Here is a 21,792-nt window from a genome sequence, read left to right as displayed (position 1 = left end):
CTTGCATCTGGGCCCACCATTCTCTAGTTCGCCCACTGGCGGTGGTGGCTTTAGTTGCCCGGGTTTTTTTTGCTGCTGAGAGGTTGTTTTCTGGGGGTTGGTTACCTGGAGAGGCGGGTTAGCTGCTCAATAATGTGGCTGTGGAAGGGTGGTTTACCTGGGGTACCCCGTTAGTGGTGTGGCCATGGGGGTTGGTTGCCTGGGGCGTAGGTGCTCAGTAATGCTGCCCTGGGGGAAGGGGGGGTCTGGCTCCTACACTTTCATCCTGGCTCCTAGGTTTTAGAAAAATTTGTCAAGCTCTGCCTTAGACATATAAGAAACGAGACAAATCATAGTGCAGTATTCCAGACAAAAAAAGGTCTGGAAGTAATAGACTCATATAAAGTGTTTTTATTTCCAATATGGACTTAAGTCTCCAGAGTACATAAAACAAAAAATACACTAATACAATAGCGCATTACCATAAAAACATGTATTTATTAATAAGGTGCTACATGAAAGCACCATATAAAAATACAGTGAAATAAAATGTCCCCAATGTGATGAGACTTGGATCTAATTACCAGAAGATGAATCCACAACCATGATCCATGGTCCAGATCAGTGTTCTCCCCAGGCTGCATTTTGCAGGCGCATCGCCCGGCAGAAACAGCCTACCGCCCGGCACCTACTCGCCCCAATGCGCCGTGTCCTTGTACAACTTACTGCCCGGCAATACTTCTCACCCCAATGTGCTGCATCCTGTTGCCCGGTCACCCTTAAAGTGTCCTTGTTGCCACGGAAACGGATGTGACACCGAGCTGCGCCGACATCACAGTCTGTCGGGAATCTGTGTCCTCCGACAATAAGGAAACATTAGTGAGGGTTTTGGACCACGGGATGCGGCGCATTGTCGGCGGGAGGGAGTTGCATTGGTTCATTAATAGGTAGATTACTGAGCCAGTTCTTTCTCCAGTAATAGAACATCTGATAAACCCTCTCTACCCCAATATACTGTAATCTGCATATAATGGGAGGAGCAGCCAGTAATGGAGTCAATGCATTTGTGCATTTCCAAGAGGTGCAGCAACTATCTGCTTCTAAGTGAAGAGCTAAACAAGCATTAGCACATGGATAACACATTCTATGCCTGTCACGCCACAGACCCACAGGGACTGGTCAGCTGCTGCAGATTGGACCTACTCCACCTACTGAATTAGCTAGGACAGGATATGCAAAGGACATTCAAATAGTTCAAATACTCTACTAAAAAAAACTATTTGAGGGAGAATTCAATTAGTCTAAAGTGGCCAGGAACGATTCACTTGTTTGTGCCGCAGGGCGCGAGTGCCCATCATTTAGCATTGCAGCGTACAGGGGCCAGGGAGAGTGCCCCAAGCTTAAATCATTATAAAGGTCAGGATTTAAAACATTTTATTATTGCGAAGGCCCCCACCCAGCTACTTCTTGATGCCACCCGGCTGGAAAAAAATTCTGGGGAGAACACTGAAGATGGATAAGCCACAACTGAATGGGAAGGAACCTTGGCTGAAAATGCATCATTACAGCCATCACCAAGTTACCCACAAGTCATAGGAGAGAAGGTTGTCAATGGGACACCAAAGTGGAATTTGCCCATAACTACCAGAAGACCAACTGGATCCGGAAGCCAGGGAATGGAAAAGTGCTCTGCACATCAGCAAAACAGGATAACATTGTCCCCCTCATAGATTGCAATAAAGAGCAGATATCTAAGAGCAAAATAGTAAAGCAGCCTGTACTCAAGAATAGTCTTCTCTAAGACAAAAGCCTATAAAAGCAAGTGTCGAAGAGGAGAACCTGTAATGTGGCACTAGGCATGGATGATGCAGGATCTCATGTGCCAGCAGTTCCTCCAGCAACAGAATGGAGCAAAAGGAGAAAAGTTGAGCCTGAGTGGTACAGAAATTCATCCTGTCATGGATGCTATCGCATTGAGGAGAAAGTCATAACCTTACCAGGAACATGTAAACACCAACCAGAACTGGTGACCTGCCCAAAGCACACACTGACCAGTTTTTTGGAAGGAGTGTGGAGAAAACCAGTGAAGGGACAACCAGGAAGGGCTGTGCGGTTCCGCGGGGTCGTACATCGCATCCCCAGGTCTTCCTGCAGAACCATCTGATCTGGGATGCAATGTACGATCCCATGCAAATAGAGGAGGGGGGAGCCGGCATATCGTGCGGTCTGCGGGGACTGTACGATTGCCGGCAGTGACAGCACGATCCGTCTGCTGGCAGATCAGCAGTCGCACTACACGGTACATCGCACCGTGTATGGCCACCTTAAAACTAGAGGCAGATTTACTCTATTGCACAGCCCAAAACAATCAGGATAAAATGAAGAAAAGTTTTTTAAAAAACAAATTACTATGACTGCATCTTTATAATCACCCAGAAACATAAAAATTAAGTATGTACAGCACGGGATGTAGTCAGGAAGCCATCGGTCACATACATACTGTACATACAGACACACTTATTCACAGTCACACACATTCATACAGTCACACACTAATACACACTTAGTCACAAATTAATACACACACACACAGTCATACATAGTCACATACACACACATACATACATAGTTACACACATACATACAGACACACTTATTCACAGTCACACACCAATACACACACACACAGTCATACATAGTCACATACACACACATACATAGTTACACACATACATAGACACACTTATTCACAGTCACACACAGTCATACATAGTCACATACACACACATACATAGTTACACACATACATACAGACACACTTATTCACAGTCACACACCAATACACACATACATAGTTACACAATAATACACACACATTCAGTCACACACTAATACACACATACATGGTTACAAATTAATACACATACACAGTCCATATATAATCACATACACACACATTCATAAATAGAGTCAGACACACACAGTCACAGACATACATACACACACTTACACAGACATACACACAGTTACACAAACACAGATACACATATATACACACAGATACATGCATACAGAGACATACACACTTATACACACAAATACATACACAGTCACAGAAACTCCCCCCCCCCCCCCCCTTCCTCTCTATCACCTTACAGCCAATATACTCACTTTACTGTCTCCTCCATCACCTCCTCTCTCCCTTCATGATGCTGGCCTGGCCTCTGACTGCCGTGTAGCCCCGCCCCCTGCCCCGACTCCGCCTCCATGTTAGCCACCTTCGAACTGCACTGCACTGTGACTGCAATTATCAATGGCCGGGGGATCCGCTGCGAGGGTGCCCAGGGTGATGACGTTCACTCAGCACGGGGATCAGGAGGCGGAGCAAGAGGTAGGACATCCGATGGAGCAGAGGACCAGCCCCAGCCGACGGCCATCCACAGCGTGCTATGTATATGCAGAGCACGGCTGCGGGCGGCCCTGGACCACTAAAATTTTACCTGCCCGGGGGGCACATGGCACCCTGCCCCCCGGCCCAGCCCGCCTCTGCCCTCAACACAATCGTGTGCGAGTTCACAGGCATGCTAATCCTTTATGTGGCCTGTAACTACTTAAAACTATTCTCAGCACATAGGACAAGCTTGTCATCAGTAGCAGATTGTATAGAGAAAGTCAAGAGGAGAGAATTGCTGTAACTGGAGCATCTGCTAATGTGATGATTTACAGTATTTTATGTTTTCCATTTATTAAGTGCATATCTGCACAAGGATATTCCATTGCTGTATAGATAGCTTTGGTGATAATGTTCGGTTTGTGGCCAATATATTACATATAATGTTACATATTGACTATATACAGTATATTTATTTAGATAATTATAAAAATGAGGGAGTACCGTAACAACACGTGAGCTAGAAGGCAGTACACAAAAAAGTAAAATAGGGAGAATATTGTATTGAGACAGCGCAGGAGCTGGACTCAACCAAGTAAAATGGACGGGATACATTAGCTGACGAAAGGGTCAGCACGCCACAATTATAGTGGAGAGAGTACAGACACATAAACCCTTTAGCTGAAACAGCAGACACCACTTTGCGTAAGGAAAATGTACTCAGTGAATACAGTACGATGATGGAAAGATGATTGAGAATAACAAACAGATTGCAAGTCTGCATCAATACAAAGTGTAAAAAGCAGCGCAACGCAAGGCCATAGCTTATATAGTAGAAACCCTTATAAAAGAAGGAAACATAACACATGAGCTCGCCTCTCCATGTAAATGATACTGAGATAACCAATTGCAGAACATAGAAGCCAGGAAGTCAGTACTCAATCTAGACAAGGAGAGAGAGTAACCGGGTATATCATGAGAACCTTGGAAGTCAGTACCCAAACTTGCCAATCGCATGAAAGAAGATGGCTGCAGAAAAGTTTCAGTCTCTGTTGCTGGAGATTGTGTGCAGTGCCCGGAGGTCACAGGTGTGTAACCTGGAACCCCCTGGGTCTTCCTTTCTGCTCCCCTCAGCTGCTCCTGCGAGGCACAAAAGTGAAAACTGATTTCCTGTGGATCAAAAGGCATAACTGGATGCTGGGGGTGAATCAGATTTTCAAACAAGTTCAATATGAGTTATGTGCCTGCTCCTGGTACGGTGCCCTCTACACCCAAGGTACACATACCAGTGTCCCCCAGATCAGATGAATGAGAAATTAATTTTTTTTTGGTACATTAAACAACTTCATACTATACAGTACACTGGAAGGAAGGGTAAGGGCCCCCATACATCAGCAATTCAGCAACTCTGCAATTTGCAATCGATTGAAAAAGGGAAAGATTTTTATACACAATCGATTGTGGCAATTCTGCAATCTGCATCGATTGAAAAAGGGGAAGATTTTTATACACAATCGATTGCAAATTGCACAATTGCTGCAATCAATTGCTGATGTATGGGGCCTTAATACTACTGAAAACAAAGCTAAATGAAAAGTCATGCACATAATTACTACCTGGCCCAGCAGTGTCTTATTGGTACCCAGTTTATGTAGTTCAACACTTTTTCGAACATAAGCCTTTTCTCCAGGAGTTAGGTCATCTCCCTTTAAAAGTGCTAGAAGCTCTTTGAGTTGCTCACTTTCGTTCTCTGAACCAGCAGCATGAAGGCTGTACAATGACACAGAATACTAGAGGTTATTAAGGATAATGCAGGTCCACAGTGACAGATAAGTAGGGGTACAAACAACAGTTTTTGTATTGCTGTGCATAGACTTAGCAAGTGTATGACGGATACTAGTGTATTAATGGCTTTAGATTGTATTCTATTTCCTAGTTGAATTTTGTTGCTTTGATTGTATACCATATTTGATATCCGTGAATGTATACGTACCACTTACATTTTGATAGGATATTATGCTCATGTACTTTATATTTATTTTTTCTATTTTATTGTTTTGATGCTTTGTTATTGAAAACATTTTTCAATAAAAATACTTGTTGAAAAAAAAGTGTCACTCGTGAGTTTATATTATTATAGAAACACAACCACAAAATCATTTTTATTCTTATTTTTACAAAACCGTTCTATTATCTTTCACCTTACAAACTCAGAATGCTATAGGAATTACAGTGTATAACAGTTTCCTTGGCCTGAGCATGAAGCATTTATGTCACACAATTTATTATATAAAAAGTGAAAAGGCATTAGAAATACAATACAATGTCTCCAATTACAAGGTCGACATCAAAATGTCAGCATCGATGAATTACGACAGCTGCAAAATGTTGACATTTCCATTAGGGTTATTCATAGCAACAGACCAAAAGCAAGTCGATACTTTAACAATGTCGACATTACATCAGTGTCAATGTGGTTAATGTTGACATTATGAACATGTCAAAATGTTCATTGTCGACATAATGAATATCGACAAAATATACCACATCCAGCTTTGTGCATTATAGCCCTGTAAGGTAAGGGTAAAGTTTTGCATGGGGTAAAAATGTGTAATGAATTCAGACTCAAATTATTTCTTATATAAAAGAACCAGCGCTTGTATATAAATATAAAGCAATTAAATGAGAAACTGATGTATTATTTCAGAAGCAATAATCACATTTAATACACGAATATCATTATAAAAGACAATTTAAAAATAAAAATTCAATTGTTTGTATAAAAAGGACCAGATAACTATTTTCATATATAGCAGTAATATCAACAAGGCAGACTCCCATAGGACTAGAATAAAGTGCAGTCGATTTGTCAAAATGTCCATATGGACCAGTTCTCATGAAGCCCAGTAATATAAGCAGCTGATAATTAGCAAGTGTTAGATGGTATAAACAGTCCTCTTAGCGTATATTCCGCAATTTATGGGGCTGTAATTGTAATCCACCTGTAGTTTGTAAGGCTGAAGTTCCAGAACCTCTTGTCAGTGGCGTAATCAGAACCAGAGAGTGGTGGGTTTATGTTCCACGGCAGGGCTCCAGAGTAAATAGGTTCAGAGGCGCACTTGTACAGTCCACACTCCTCCTGCAGTGCACTTTATTCTAGTCCTATGGGAGTCTGCCTTGTTTATATTATGGCTATATATGAAAATAGTTATCTGGTCTTTTTTTATACAAACAATTGAATTTTTATTTTTAAATTGTCTTTTATAATAATATTCTTGTATTAAATGTGATTATTGACCCTCCTAGGAGCAAGGTCCTCCTCCCCACTGTCTCACAGCCTTCTTCTCTAGCATTTCTATGACAGCCTTCACCTTCCCAGCTGTATTGTGTATGGAGAATTGTGTTGCTAATTGCTCCTTGTGTTCTGTTTATATTTGGTTACTGTATTGTAATGTAATATTCTGTGTAACCTTTACTGTATGCACGGCGCTGCGGACCACTTGTGGCGCCCTATAAATAAAATGTAATAATAATAATAATAATAATAATTATTGCTTATGAAATAATACATATTTTTCTCATTTAACTTTATATTTATATACAAGTGCTGGTTGTTTATATATTTTCTCCTATTTACTATTTTGTGGGGTTGACAACCCACTACCAGCTGCTACATGATAGCGTGCTGGTTTTCTTTTCTTTTTTTTTCCTCTATCAAATTATTTCTTCCATGGGTTGTTAACCGCTCAGTAAAATGGGACTTTTTCCTATTTTTTTCTAATAAACAAATGTGAGAAACACAGACAAACAGAACCATTTCATCTAAAGTATAATTTGTACTAAGGATCTGATTCAGCAGTGATCGCAAATGCAACTAACTACGCAGATTGAGCGATTGTTAGCCATTGGACATGTCAGGGCCGAAACTAGGATTTTTGTCACCAGGGGCAAGACAGTAATTTGGCGCCCCCCATGTAATTCCCCCTGCAGTAGTGCCCATATTGTAATGCCCCCATAGTAATGCCCATATGTTAATACCCCCATAGTAATGTAGTAATGCCCCTGTAGTGCCCACCATACAGTAATGCCCCTGTAGTGCCCATGCTCCCATATTAATGCCCCTGTAGTGCACATGCTTTCATAGTAATGCCCCGGTAGTGCCCATGCTCTCATAGTAATGCCCCTGTATTGCCCATGCCCCCATAGTAATATCCCTGTAGTGCCCTTACAGTAATGCCCCTGTAGTGCTCATGCCCCCACAGTAATGCCCTTGTGGTAATGCCCCTGTAGTGCCCATGCCCCAATAGTAATGCCCCTGTAGTGCCCATGCCCCAATAGTAATGCCCCTTATTGCCTATGCCCCTGTGGTAATTCCCCTGCCCCCATAATAATGCCCCTGTAGTGCAGCTTATTAAAAAAAAAAAATACTTACCTTGAACCCCGCTCCTGCATCCAGCGTCGCGTCCGGTCCGCCGGCTGCTCCTTGGAACTATGGGGGAGATGTCATGACGTCTCCCCCATAGTGCTCGTGGGGAGAGCTGGAAGCTGGAGTTCGGGAGAAAACTCCAGCCTCCGGCTCCGGCTACACCGCGTCGCTGCAGAGAAGGAGCCGGGCGCCCGCTGGTAATATTACCAGCGGACGTCCGGCTTGGAGCCTCTCTGCAGCGCCGGGCTGGAGGTCACTGGCACCAGGTACAGCGGCTCACACAGTGCACGTGCACCTCCAGCCCCCCCTAGTTGCGGCCCTGGACATGTTTATAGGTCGCACTGCGCGTGCGCTACGTTAGCACTGCAATTACGCATGCACAGAGGAATCCACTGCAGAGTGAGTGACAGGCTGTGAGTGTTTGGGAGTGGTGACGCGGGAGTGGTAGGAAAAACGCAGGAGTGCCTGTTTGTTTGAACACAGTTGCTTGGGTGTGCATAAATTAGCCACTGCGATTGCATACGCAGCTTGTGAGCCCTTAGTGCGCAGAGACTTGCAGGGTCTGCGGCAGGTCAGACCTGGTGCAAATGCTTCGTGAGTGGTCGTGGGTACCGATGTTTACACAGAAAAGAGACAGTGGATGGATGTGAAGTGGGCATCTTTATGTCGGCGGTTTTGCAAGCATTAGAATATTTTCACAGCTGTAATCGCAGTAGCGATGTCTGCCAAATCAGGCCCTAAATCCACTATTGACAACACTATACAAAACACAGAGACCTATATTTACCTATGGGGCAGGATGGGCTTTGCAATTTTCCGAATGCTTCCGACTCTAATAAACTGGTCAAATCCTAGATCAAGTAATCTGTTTCATAGAGAGGACAATATGCTGCATTAGACACAGTTGCTAAACATAAAATACATTTGAGTTCCACATGTTTTTACACAATGGGGTATATTTACTAAAGTGTGGGTTTTTAGAAGTGGAGATGTTGCCCATAGAAAAATCAGATTCTACTTATCATTCTACTTATCATTTATCTAGCATTTTATAGCAGATAATAGCTAGAATATTATTGATTGCTATGGGGAACATCTCCACTTCTAAAAACCTGCACATTAGTAAATATACCCCAATGTGTAATGATTTCATGCATTAGCACTTGAGAACTGATTGGTGGTGAACAGTCAAAATAGCAATATAAAGGCTTTCTTCATGATTATTTTAACATGTGTTATTAAAGCCTACAAAGCACACTAACACAGATCGCCTATAAAATAATGTAAGCAAATGGACCTGACCACACACACACACTTGCTGACAAGCAGCTTTCAGAACGGTTAATGCTCAATAAAAAAAACTTTGTAGTGATATAGAAACGCTAAGTACATGGTACATTATTGCTGCTGAGAAACTTTGTGAATATGCTTTTAGTGCAAGGCTTTGTCTACACTTATAACTAGAGCAGTGGTTCCCAAACTGTGTGCCGTGGCACCCTGGGGTGCCTCGGGACACTTGCAGGGGTGCCTCAGGTTGGTGGTCCAGTACCAAAATCAAATTATTTATAGTCAATGTAATGTAAATATGTGGACAAACAGAAGCGCAGACCTGTTCATCACCACTTAACTGAACCTGAGGATGACAGGTAAGCACAATTTATTTAATAATTTTTTTCTCAGTAAAACAAACTTTTGGCTTAGGGCTCCCTTGAAAACAATGCTGATACTCTAGGGCGCCGTGATTTAAAAAAGTTTGGGAACCACTGAACTAGATGTTTTTTTTTTCAGTGCCTGTTTGTACCAGTCCTAATGAAGACCATAACCAGCAGTAAGGGTAAGTAAGTAACTTTAATATTACCAGTAAGTAACTGGTAAAATTATATACAATTTACAACATTTTTATTTCCATTATGAGAAATCTTCCCTGTACCAGGTGCACCTGGGATCAGCGCCCCCTCTCACTCAACGCAGCATCCTAGGAGGTGGCTACCAGGCCCCCTCACTGCCTTTGGTGGCTGCCACCACTCCCCAGTTAGCTACTGGCTGCCAGCTCTTACCAGGGTAGCAGTCCCTGATCAGTGTGTCAAAGTTTTTTTAATTAAACTCAATGGGAGGTGTGCATCGTACACATGTGCCATCGTGATGACATCCTTTCCATCAGCGGTTGATTTTATTATATAAATATACTGTAAAAAACTATAGTAGTTAACTGCATACAAACTATCTCCCACTTTAGTGTGTATATTCCATGTTTATTATGATGAATTTTACTTTATTTATGCTATGTTATATGTAGGACCTTTTTGAAATTCTTAGTCATATAGTTTAAAATGAATATTATTTTACATTTGACCAAAGGATTCAACTGTTATGTGAAAGTAAGTGTGGTCCAATACGGATTCATGTTGTCTTGAACCACTGTTTGAGATATAGAGGCTACTATTTTACCCGATTTTTTATTTTACCAAATGATTTACATTTGTTGCTGTTTATTATGAATATGAGAAATGGTATTGATATCTTTCACAATAATATCCTTCTATAGCAGAATATTTTATATGAGGCATAGTGTTTTATTTTATAGCCCGATCCAAGTGATCTGGGACTCTTCTTACATAAAGTAGTAAATAGGGCTATTTTACTCTATATAGAGTTCACCTATACCACCGATCCGGACACTAGAGCCAGATTTCCCCTGTCAGGGAGTTTTGATGGATATAGCTGCGTTCCAATAGCTGGAACGCAGCCTGTCACCCTCCAGACACTAGAGCCCAATTTCCCCGTCTGTGGGGAATTGCCGGGCAGTACTGCCGGAAACGGCTGCGTTCCAGGAGCTGGAACGCAATGCCGATAAATGCAGGTAAAGGCTTATTTTCCAACTTTGTACCCTTCACATTTGTTTGTAGAGGCATACAGTAGACTTGAGGATTGTTTTTAACGCAGGCTAGACTATGAGGCATTAAGTCTTTAGTTGATTTTAGCTAATTGTGTATGTTCCGCCTTCACCAATGACAGCCTTCCTGTGGGTATTTAAGATACACTGGGGAGACTTACTGTGACTAACCTTGATAAAGACCCTCAGGGTCGAAACACGTCAGTTTGTGTGTTTTTACCTTTATGGAATTAGGATTGGCAACTATACTGAAACCCAACTAAGGTACATGCACATTTTTTTTTTCTTATCCGGAAAGCTAAAGAGTGTATAAGATCTGCTGTTACCTTGTACTGTCTGGACTCAGTAGCCATTGCTTGTTATGGAATAAATACATTTTTAAGATTAAGAACTTTGGTGGACATCCATCTTTCCTTTGGTATGGGAGACTTGATACATCAAAGATATCTTGATACGATTATATCACCTTCCTATATGCATATACATAAAGAAACCTTGATACACTTGATTATATCTACTGCAGAGTGAGTGGGGTAAGCCCCCTGTGATTCTTCTTTTTTCCACTTCTCTATCTTGGCTGGGGGAAACTTAAAAGAATGGTGCACATACAGAGGAGAATTCATTTTCCAAGATATATGACTCACACTCCACTAGCGAGTTGTATGTGTGGGATATAGTGGATTCTTATCATCTTAGAACTCCTCTGTGAACAAAACAGATCTACACATTGGTTGTTTTGTTATTTGTTTTTCCCTCTGTGATTTACACCATGGAGGAAACTGAGAACCATTAGCGGGGGATTGAAGAATTTTAATCTGGACCACTCCGCACGTCCTAAGTGACATTTCGTCACACATTCCCCGATGAACATGTTCAAGGATTGATCCAGAAGATAAGTGCTCTACTCTAATGCTGCCCATCCACTAGCAGACCTCAAAACGACTGCACGATTATGACATTGCAATCGTGCAGTCATTTGTCAGTCTGTGATGTGCCTACACTGAATGAGCAGTCGTTCAGTGTAGGCACATCAATCATATGCACACATGCTGAACCTGACGTTATCAGCAGATTGTCCAGCATGTTTGCCCGATGATAGAGGTCTAAACGGCCAGCGGGAGCGGGATATTTTTGCAAACGATTTATGAACGAATGAACAATAACTTTCAATCGCTCAACTTAATCGTTTAGTGGATGTACAGTTCCATTTGTTTTATTAAACTGCATATAAATGTTAAACACACAGATCAAAAGATTCATCACATCTATAAACAATCTATTCTTTAAACCAGTGGTTAGTAACGTTTGGGTCAATTCCAAAAACATGGGTGATGCAGTGGTCTCCCCAGGCTGTTTTCTGCGGGCGCATCGCCTGGCAGAAACAGCCTACCGCCCGGCACTTCTCCATGCCCCAATGCACCGCAGTCCTGGTCACCATCAATGTGTCCTTGTTGCCACGGACACGGATGCGACGCCAAGCTGCACTGACGTCACGTTCTTCACAATGAAGGCTCCGTGTCCACCGGCAATAAGGACATGTAAGTGAAGGTGCCAGGTAACGGGACACGGCGCATTGCGGCGGGGGGAGGTGCCAGGCAGGGTATGCGGCATTGGGGCAGGTTCGGGCAGGGAACACAGCAATGGGGCAGGGGTGAGTGCCGAGCAGGCAATGTGGCATTGGGGCGGGGGGGTAGTTGTCCATCACAGTGCAGGGGCGGTGTCAGGCTGGAGAGCAAAGATTCCTCCTCCTGTATAAAAGTTCAGACGGGAACAATCACCTGAACTGATTAAAGAGAGCCTGCAAGTGGGGCCAGTATCTGTAGAGCTGTATAAAAAATATATTCTGTGTAGCCTGCAAGTGGGGACAGTATCTGGGCCTCTAAGAAGATAATTAATATATAAATTGTTATTTCAAGTTTAAATCATTATAAAGGTCAGGATTTAAAATATTTTATTATTGCGAAGGCCCCCACCCGGCTACTTCTTGATGCCACCTGGCTGGAAAAATTTTCTGGGGAGCACACTGCTATTGCTTATGTACTACCAACTAAAATCTTAATTACTAATCTAATTTTAGCATCATTATCTAGTACAAGCCTGTAATGTACAGTACTTTATGGATTAGTAATGCTATATTTATTTACATTAAAATGTAACATTAGCTAAATTTTTCATGCTCGCAATTGCCACCATTTTGAAAAGATATGACAGAGTAATACACAGGATAAATACAACTAATTTTCTCAGAGATAATGTATTGAGTATATTTACATTTTAACACTATTTTTATGTCTAGCTATAACAAACACAGCAACCGAAATGCCTTACCAACTGTATCTGCTTAGCACATTCACACCATGACACGCTCTAATGTCCGCCGTATGTTTAAAATAAAAGACACACTTATCCTGGAGACTTCTATAGCTTACTTGGGAGGTGTTATTGTATTACTGCAGTAATTGACCTAAATTAGCCAGTATTTATTATTACTATAAAAAACCCATCTCCGCAGGTAGGTGAGAGCGGATTGAGAGAACAGATGTGTGGGAGGCATGCTGGCTGAGGCCTGCAGGCAATGCACACATAAAATACAGGCAGGAGGAGATTATCTGCGACATGTGGCAGACAAGAACACTTCAGTATAATGGCCTCAATATAGTAATACTGAGCTTAGAAAACAGTAATTTGTTTTATTTGAGACAGACAATCTAATCTACAGATTCCAATAACGAACGTATTTTAGAGTACAGATGTGTCTTCATACATTGAGGTTTCAGTCGCACCAAGCATCCCCATCTCAGCACGCCACATGCGCAAACTGTGTGCATCTTATTTGCATAAATAACTAAGCGACAAAACTGCTCTCCTAGTTTACACTGATCAGTTTGATGTGCAGCATTTCTACATGTGTGTGCGAATGTGTCTGAATCTGTATATGAAGTGCCGCGATGCAGCAGCCGCAGTTTTATCTTACGCCAAGTTCCGCTGTGCTTCATCTGTAATTTTGTATGTGCTTCATACTATTTCCTGAGTGGTTAAACTAACAGCCCACCGTCTCTATTATACGATGACTGGTATTTTGCTGCGTCTGCAATGTGCATAAGACACAAATTATTTTTTTTTAAAAAGAAAGTACGCGACACTTCTCGGAGCGGCACAGTTGTGCCAGGCATCTCGCGCCACTTGGCATATAGATGCTAGGTGTATAAGGACACATTTGTACATAAAAATAAACTTGTGCACTCCCAAACAACCTAAACATCACCAATTACAGCAGCAAATCAACATTCTATTCCGTCCAAGTTTATATGACTCAGAGATTCGATTGTCAAACATGTCCCTGTAACTAGGACAATTTCCCACATAGCATTTTGGTATCTCCACATTCTTTGTTAGTATAAAGCTGGATACACATGTAAAGATTTTTTGTCCAACCATCCAACTAGTTGATTGGTTGGAATGAAAATCTGGTAAGGTATGAAAGCAAATGACAATCAGCAATTTGCTCCCAAACGCTGGAAAATGGACCAAAACTGTTGTTTGGACAAATTGTTTAGATCAAAAATTTAACAAACTTGTCTGACGACCATTTTCATCTGTTTTCTGGCATTTAGGAGCAAATTGCAGATCATCAGGTACTCCCATTCCTACCCTGATAACAGTTATTAGAGGAAGCACATGCAGACTACAATGAGAAACCTCTAAATATTTTAAAGGGATAATATAAAATAACTTGGTGGAAATTATTCTAATTAAAGGGACTTTGATGTAAATGAGCCATTTAACAACATAGGGCCTGATTCAGACCCGCTCGCGAGCGCTGAGCGCTCGCAAGTGGGTCGATGTTGGCCCAGTGCGCATGCGCACGACGGACCTGGCTCCGTCATGCGCATGCGCGAGACCCGGATGGTGACGGGCAAGCCGTCGCTATGGGTCTCGCTAGAAAGGGGGCGTGCTGTCGATGGTAAGTGATAGCAGGCCCCCTTTGGTGGGCGTGCCGGCGGCGTGGCTGGCCAGACGGAGGCGTTCCCATGGGAACGCCTACCGTCTGGGGCCGGCCCCACTGACATCACAAGTGATGTCAGTGGGAGTGCTTTCGGCTCTGATAGAGCCAAAAGCACTCCAGGGCTTGCGGCAACGAGACCCTACCACAAGGGTCTCGTCGCAAGCCCGATGGTCGTGATGGTCTTGACCATCGCGACCATCTTCCTGGCCGCTCGTTATAGCTGTGGGTGGTCACCCACGGCTATACGAGCGGCCAGGAGGCCACTATAAAATTCAGAAGGACTGCCCTGATTCAGAGCGAGCACTCTGTCAGAGCGTCCGGCTCTGAATCATGGCCATAGTTCCAAATGAATAATTTCAGGTAGTAGTACAACAATGTATCTCTTCTCAATGTTTTGATAGTGGCAATGTGGCAATGGGAGAGAGTGAACAGTTTGTAGGGAGAAATAACATTGATGCACACTAAGTTGGAAATAACTAATTCAAGTTGATCTCGGACCGTGAATGTAATAGACATACACATCATTAAAGGTTAAAGCAAGATAGGAGATTCTGAACAGAATTGAAAAGTCTGAATTATATATAATAATAATATATGGTCAGGGGAAAGAGACCAATAAATCCACTGAATCTTAACAAATGCTAATATAAATAGCAATAATAATAGCAATAATAAAATCAATAAGTGGAGTATATATCCAGACTTATTATGACAAATATTACACTATACTGGAATAAGTGAAAGATATGTGACCAACATACTGACTGGAGTAGTCAGGATATCTGTACTCAGTCTTATATATTAGGCTTTACTTTATCTGCTATGATTGGATATTATATATTCACTAGCTTCCATATGATCAACTTCAATAGAATATAATAAAATTCTCACCTTCTCATTATCTGTATGACCCAGAGTCTAACTTAAATATTTAACTATATACCACGTAGCAATACAGACACACAGCAGGGTTCATTTTATTTTATTACACATTCTTTAATACACTTGTCATCCCTACTTTCCTATTTTTAACCTCTATTTTGCTGTCCTTAGAAAAGGACATTTTTAAAGTATACCTAATAAATGTTACGTTTTTTACTACATAAGTAAAGATAACTTTTGTGTGCGTCACCCAAAGGACAAAAACCTCTCTCGTTTTGTATTTTTGAGATATTAAGAATAAACCAGTTGATTAGGTTATATAATGATACATTGCATATGTATTTATAATGCATTTTATTCATAATACTAAACATACCCCAGAAGAACTCGATCAACTGCAACATTGGTGGATGATGAGATGAGAAGTTTCCAGTGAGATGAACCAGGGTCTTTGGCAGGATCATGGCTTTCAAATAGCTGAACTAAGAACAAAACTACCACCGCCAGCAGGTAACTCTTTCCAGAACCAAAAACTCCTGAAATACACAAGTATAGCATTCATATTCAGAGGCTCTATTGCAGACCATTCAAGTACAAGATGCCAGTGTCTTTTACAGGCAGACTTGCATTAATATGTTAGATTGCTTTATTATGAGCCTGATTTGCATTTTAAATGTGATTCTCCTATGCATATAACCATAATGATGCCAAACAATTAAATGCAGACTAGTAATGAGTGATGCACACTTCAACTAGGGAACTCCGTTACTTACTGCCTTTTGCAAAAATGGATGCTACAGACAAAGCATTTATGTATAAATTGTATGGAATTCATATATCACCATTATGAAATATACATTTCTAAATTATATTCAGTATATCTAATGAAACAATACAGAAAATCAGTACATCAATACTTCTACAAATGAGTCAATGTGTTTTAAGAATATTGAAATCAAGAGTTACATACTTTCTTATTAGTGTGAGCAATATATCATTAAGTCTGTCCATATACAAGTGAAAATATGACAGGGTTATTACTGATAAGAGGCAGGGTTACACACACTTCTGCCTAAACCGAGCATGTTCTCTTACCATGTATGATTGTGATGGGGGAAGTCTGTTGCCTCTGGTGTCCATCACAGCCAGCTACCATATGTGCTATTTGCATTAAGGCTTTTCCTTGGTCTTCATTCAAACAGAATTGTTTAATCATCCCCATTGCTAAACTCAGCACATAGGTATAATCAGGAATCTCACATTTGCAGGACACTTTGGCAGTAATGGCAGGTGATTTGAACTTTCCTCTAGAAATCTTATTAATGTTCTCAGTATCAGAGGACCTGGAGCGAGGGAAATACATCTGGGCATCTAAATCTCACAAACAAACACTGACCACTCTTATAAATAAGGTGATGAACGGGTGTTACTATATAGCATAATGAAACAAAACACAAAAGAAATAAAAATAATTTTAAATAGTTAAATACTTAATGCATCATAACATGTGTAGGTATAAGATACAGTCAGTATCCCAGCAGCTGTGATGCCGGCGCTGATATTACCGGCACCTATCACAATCCTGGTGCCGGCATCCCGTCCTCCGGCATACCGATGGTAAGTAGGTGGGGGTTAGGCACTACAGGGAGGGTTAGACACTAAGGGGGTGGGTTAGCTTTAGAGTGCGAGGAGGGGGACATTAGGTTCAGGCACTAGGGGAAGAGGTTAGGGTTAGGCACTGAAGAGAGAGGGTTAGGGTAGGGAGAGGGGGAGGGTTAGCATACCGAACAACAATTGTCGGTATGCTAGCCCTGACAGCCGGGATCCTGACTGCCGGCATCCCATACCGATTCCATAGGTGTAAGTTGTAGCATAACAATGCAGAAATAGTGGTTCCTTTCGAAGCTACTTCTGTCTGTCAGGGGAAGGCAGCTTTTCACAACTAGTTGAGCATGCAGTGCCATAACTGCACCACAATACTTACATTGCAAGGAGATGAGGCATGAGAGGTAGTGTGGATGGGTTAAAGTGCTCCTGTATATTTCTCCAAGATGTCAGCTCTGTGCTTGCATTACACACTAGCAGTGCATGGACAATCACTGCAAAAACAGATTGTACATTTTCATGACAATTTCACTTCAATGCTGTGATTATCTGTAAATTGCAATACACTAGTGTGGTGGGGTATGGGACATAATTTAGGACAGGGAAATATATTTATTTATTTTAATGTACTTGACCACAATGAGCAACAGCCAATGGAGTACCATCGCTTTGAAATATATAGATTCCTGTTATTTGAGCTTTTCCCATCACAAGATGGAAATAAAAACTAATGAAAAAACAATAGGCTGGCAGACGTTTAATGCACATACATCTCAACGTTCCAGGTATTCTCATGTTACAGGCACTCACAAAACAACTAGGGGCTCCCACATCTTGCTGGTGCTGCAGGAAGAGTTTTGCAGTATTTTTCCTCTGTGATATGTGTTGATATGTATAATCATGTACATTTTAAAATGCATATGTTTAATCAATTACAGAGCAGTGACATCAGATCGGCTTCTAACCACGCATCCTGGATGAAAATGATTTCAGATGACCACTGTCTCCTGTGATTCCCAAGGCTTAGCTACCACCCCTCTAGAAACCATTTTGGTCTGGGCTGTAGCAAGACCCTGGAACAGAGATCCTGGAAGGCAAGCATATCTGTAAAATGACCTCCCCTACCCCCTCAATAGGGTGGCAAAGTAAGCCCATACTGGCACACCACTCCAACCCCTCAGGATTACCTAGAGGTCCCACGTAACTTGAGACATGATCTGTGATGGAGAGGAGGCCATCAGTAGTATAAGACATCTTCAATGAAAATGTTAGTAAGCCTTGTACAGTGTCAATATCCTACAAATTCCTGATCCTGTGCAGTTAGTCATATCCACATTGTGAAACTTCATCCACCTTTAAAGCTCCAATGATGGATCTTCAGAGGCGAAATCCCTGAACCTTTAAATATTGTATGATCTTTATACTAATTGGATATATTCTATAGATCTTCCTAATATGTGTATATGTTTTACATTGTATTATTCTGTACCTTACTTTGTCATAGCACACATTTACTGATTGATGCTGTGCAAGTTGGTGCAGTCTACTCAATGAGTGCATAAGGACAGACAGGTTCATTAGTTGTGCAAATATACAATGCTATTCATATTTCCACCTTAACAAAGAACAAATCTATACTAATATTTAACAATGATTGTATCCAAATGACAAACATTTTTGTTATCTGTATAGGTTTGGCAATCACTTACTATTTGATGGCCAATTAGAAGGGCTATATCCGTTCAAAGGAGAAATCTCTATATCATTGTTAGAGGATGGACCAAAGAAAACACTGCTTGCAATGAATGTATCCAGTGGATCGAAGTTTAAAGTCTTTGAAACAACCCAGAGATCACCTAAACAAATTACACAGTAGGTCACATAGAATAAATATGAATTACAGCTCAGTGTCAAGATGACAAAGTCAAAATAAATGGGCATGTTCTTGTGATATAGTCTGGTACAGGTCAGACCACTGAACTTGTAGGCTACACTCAGGGTTGTGATAGATTGACATTAATACCTCAAACAATTCTAACATATTCACTAAACATTATTAAAAAGTAATGTAATGATTTTGCTTCAAACGTGTATGATCACTATTTGTCTCAGCATATATAGAAGGATCCTTACAGAAAATTCCAATTTTACATTTGTGCAAATACAGTATATGGAAACATTATTTTTACCATTATCTGTATTAAATATATACAGTTTTCTGGTGCCTCACAGGATTCTAAATGCAAACTACATCACTCCATTAATATCAGTTACATAAAAAGAACAGTATGTATAACTAAAATATGCAAATCCAAGATAAAAGGCAAAATGCAAATCTAAAATACCCAACCCCTCCCCCTCAACAATGGGAACATATGAAATCACAGTAGAATACACTCAGGCCAACATTCAAATATGCTACAGAGTAACAGTGTGTCATAGAGTAAAAAATAACACGAAGTGTGGCACTTGCTAGTACTACAGTCAGGTGCATAAATATTGGGACATTGACAGAATTATCATATTTTGGCCTCTATTCACCACCACAATGGCTTTGAAATGAAACAAACAAGATGTGCTTTAACTGCAGACTTTCAGATTTAATTTGAGGGTAATTACATCCAAATCAGGTGAACGGTGTAGGAATTACAATGGTTTCTATATGTGCCTCCCACTTTTTAAGGGGCCAAAAGTAATGGGACAAACTAAACAATCCTAAATCTAACTTTCACTTTTTAATACTTTGTTGCAAATCCCTTGCAGGCAATTACAGCCTGAAGTCTGGAATGCATAGACATCACCAGACGCTGGGTTTCATCCCTGGTGATGCTCTGCCAGGCCTCTACTGCAAATGTCTTCAGTTCCTGCTTGTTCTTGGGGCATTTTCCCTTTAGTTTTGCCTTCATCAAGTGAAATGCATGCTCAATCGGATTCAGGTCAGGGGATTGACATGGCCATTGCATAACATTCCACTTTTTAGCCTTAAAAAACTCTTTGGTTGCTTTGCAGTATGCTTCGGGTCACTGTCCATCTGTACTGTGAAGCACCGTCCAATGAGTTTTGAAGCATTTGACTGAATATGAGCATATAATATTGCCCGAAACACTTCAGAATTCATTCTGCTGCTTTTGTCAGCAGTCACATCATCAATAAATACAAGGGAACCAGTTCCATTGGCAGCCATACATGCCCACGCCATGACACTACCAACACCATGCTTCACTGATGAGGTGGTATGATTTGGATCATGAGCAGTTCCTTTCGTTCTCCATACTCTTCTCTTCCCATCACTCTAGTACAAGTTGATCTTTGTCTCATCTGTCCATAGGATGTTGTTCCAGAACTGGAATGGCTTTTTAGATGTAGTTTGGCAAACTCTAATCTGGTCTTCCTGTTTTTGTGGCTCACCAATGGTTTACATCTTGTGGTGAACCCTCTATATTCACTCGTGAAGTCTTCTCTTGATTGTTGACTTTGACACATATACACCTACCTCCTGGAGAGTGTTCTTGATTTGGCCAACTGTTGTGAAGGGGTTTTTCTTCACCAGGGAAATAATTCTACTGTCATCCACCACAGTTGATTTCCGTGGTCTTCCGGGTCTTTTGGTGTTGCTGAGCTCTCCAGTGCGTTCTTTCTTTTTAAGAATGTTCCAAACAGTTGATTTGGCCACACTTAATGTTTTTGCTATCTCTCTGATGAGTTTGTTTTGATTTTTCAGCCTAATGACGGCTTGTTTCACTGAGAGTGACATCTCTTTGGATCTCATATTGAGTCGACAGCAACTGATTCCAAATGCAAATGTCACACCTAGAATCAACCCCAGACCTTTTACCTGCTTAATTGATAATGAAATAACAAGGGAATAGCCCACACCTGTCCATGAAATAGCTTTTGAGTTGATAGTCCCATTACTTTTGGCCCCTTTAAACAGTGGGAGGTACATATAGAAACCGTTGTAATTCCTACACCGTTCACCTGATTTGGATGTGATTACCCTCAAATTAAATCTGAAAGTCTGCAGCTAAAGCACATCTTGTTTGTTTCATTTCAAAGCCATTGTGGTGGTGAATAGAGGCCAAAATGTGAAAATTCTGTCAACGTCCCAATATTTATGCACCTGACTGTATATGCCATCATACCTACAAGGCCCTTATCTATACTACCAATATGGATGGGTTGGGCGTGACAGTGAAGCCTCATCATAATAATTATTGCAACCAATCTGTGTGGATCCTGTCCATTTTCATTTTTAATGTATCTACCCTGGATGCCACATGTGGAAAGATGTCAGATATCTTGCCTAGATCAATTATTAAGCAAATGTTTTGAAACCCTTTTCCTTATTGACCCTTCTTCCACTGCCTTTATGTTGCATCATACCAGGTTCAGTAGTGTATTATGACCCTAAATATGCCTACTAAACATTACATGCACCTTAATCATCAAAGATGAACTTTCAATTCCTTTAATGTAATGTCATACATACGGGTCCACACATACATCTAGCCTCCTTGCATGTTACACAGCTCTTCTAGTCGTGCCACGCCGTGGTGTGACTCAGTAGTGCTGAGCGTCTTTTTGTGTGACTTTTAGCTTCAAATGTGTCT

General features: G+C 41.2%; 1 protein-coding gene across 2 annotated transcripts in view; it reads right to left on the bottom strand.

The window, feature by feature from the left end:
* The window catches only part of ZGRF1 (zinc finger GRF-type containing 1), a 53,792-nt gene that overhangs the window by 19,934 nt on the left and 12,066 nt on the right, over positions 1-21,792 (bottom strand). For both annotated transcript variants that reach the window (XM_088448321.1, XM_088448322.1), the window contains exons 4-9: positions 18,892-19,038; positions 17,562-17,676; positions 16,673-16,920; positions 15,954-16,113; positions 8,584-8,661; positions 4,987-5,140 (exon numbers count right to left, since the gene is read on the bottom strand). In XM_088448321.1, the coding sequence (XP_088304447.1) occupies positions 4,987-5,140; positions 8,584-8,661; positions 15,954-16,113; positions 16,673-16,920; positions 17,562-17,676; positions 18,892-19,038 (902 nt within the window). The remainder of the gene's footprint in view (positions 1-4,986; positions 5,141-8,583; positions 8,662-15,953; positions 16,114-16,672; positions 16,921-17,561; positions 17,677-18,891; positions 19,039-21,792) is intronic.

Source organism: Taudactylus pleione, unplaced genomic scaffold, assembly GCF_031769625.1.
Source record: "Taudactylus pleione unplaced genomic scaffold, aTauple2 ptg000454l, whole genome shotgun sequence".
Taxonomy (NCBI): Eukaryota; Metazoa; Chordata; class Amphibia; order Anura; family Myobatrachidae; genus Taudactylus; species Taudactylus pleione.
Note: the sequence above shows the minus strand (reverse complement) of the source record. Positions and strands in the feature narration are given on the sequence as shown.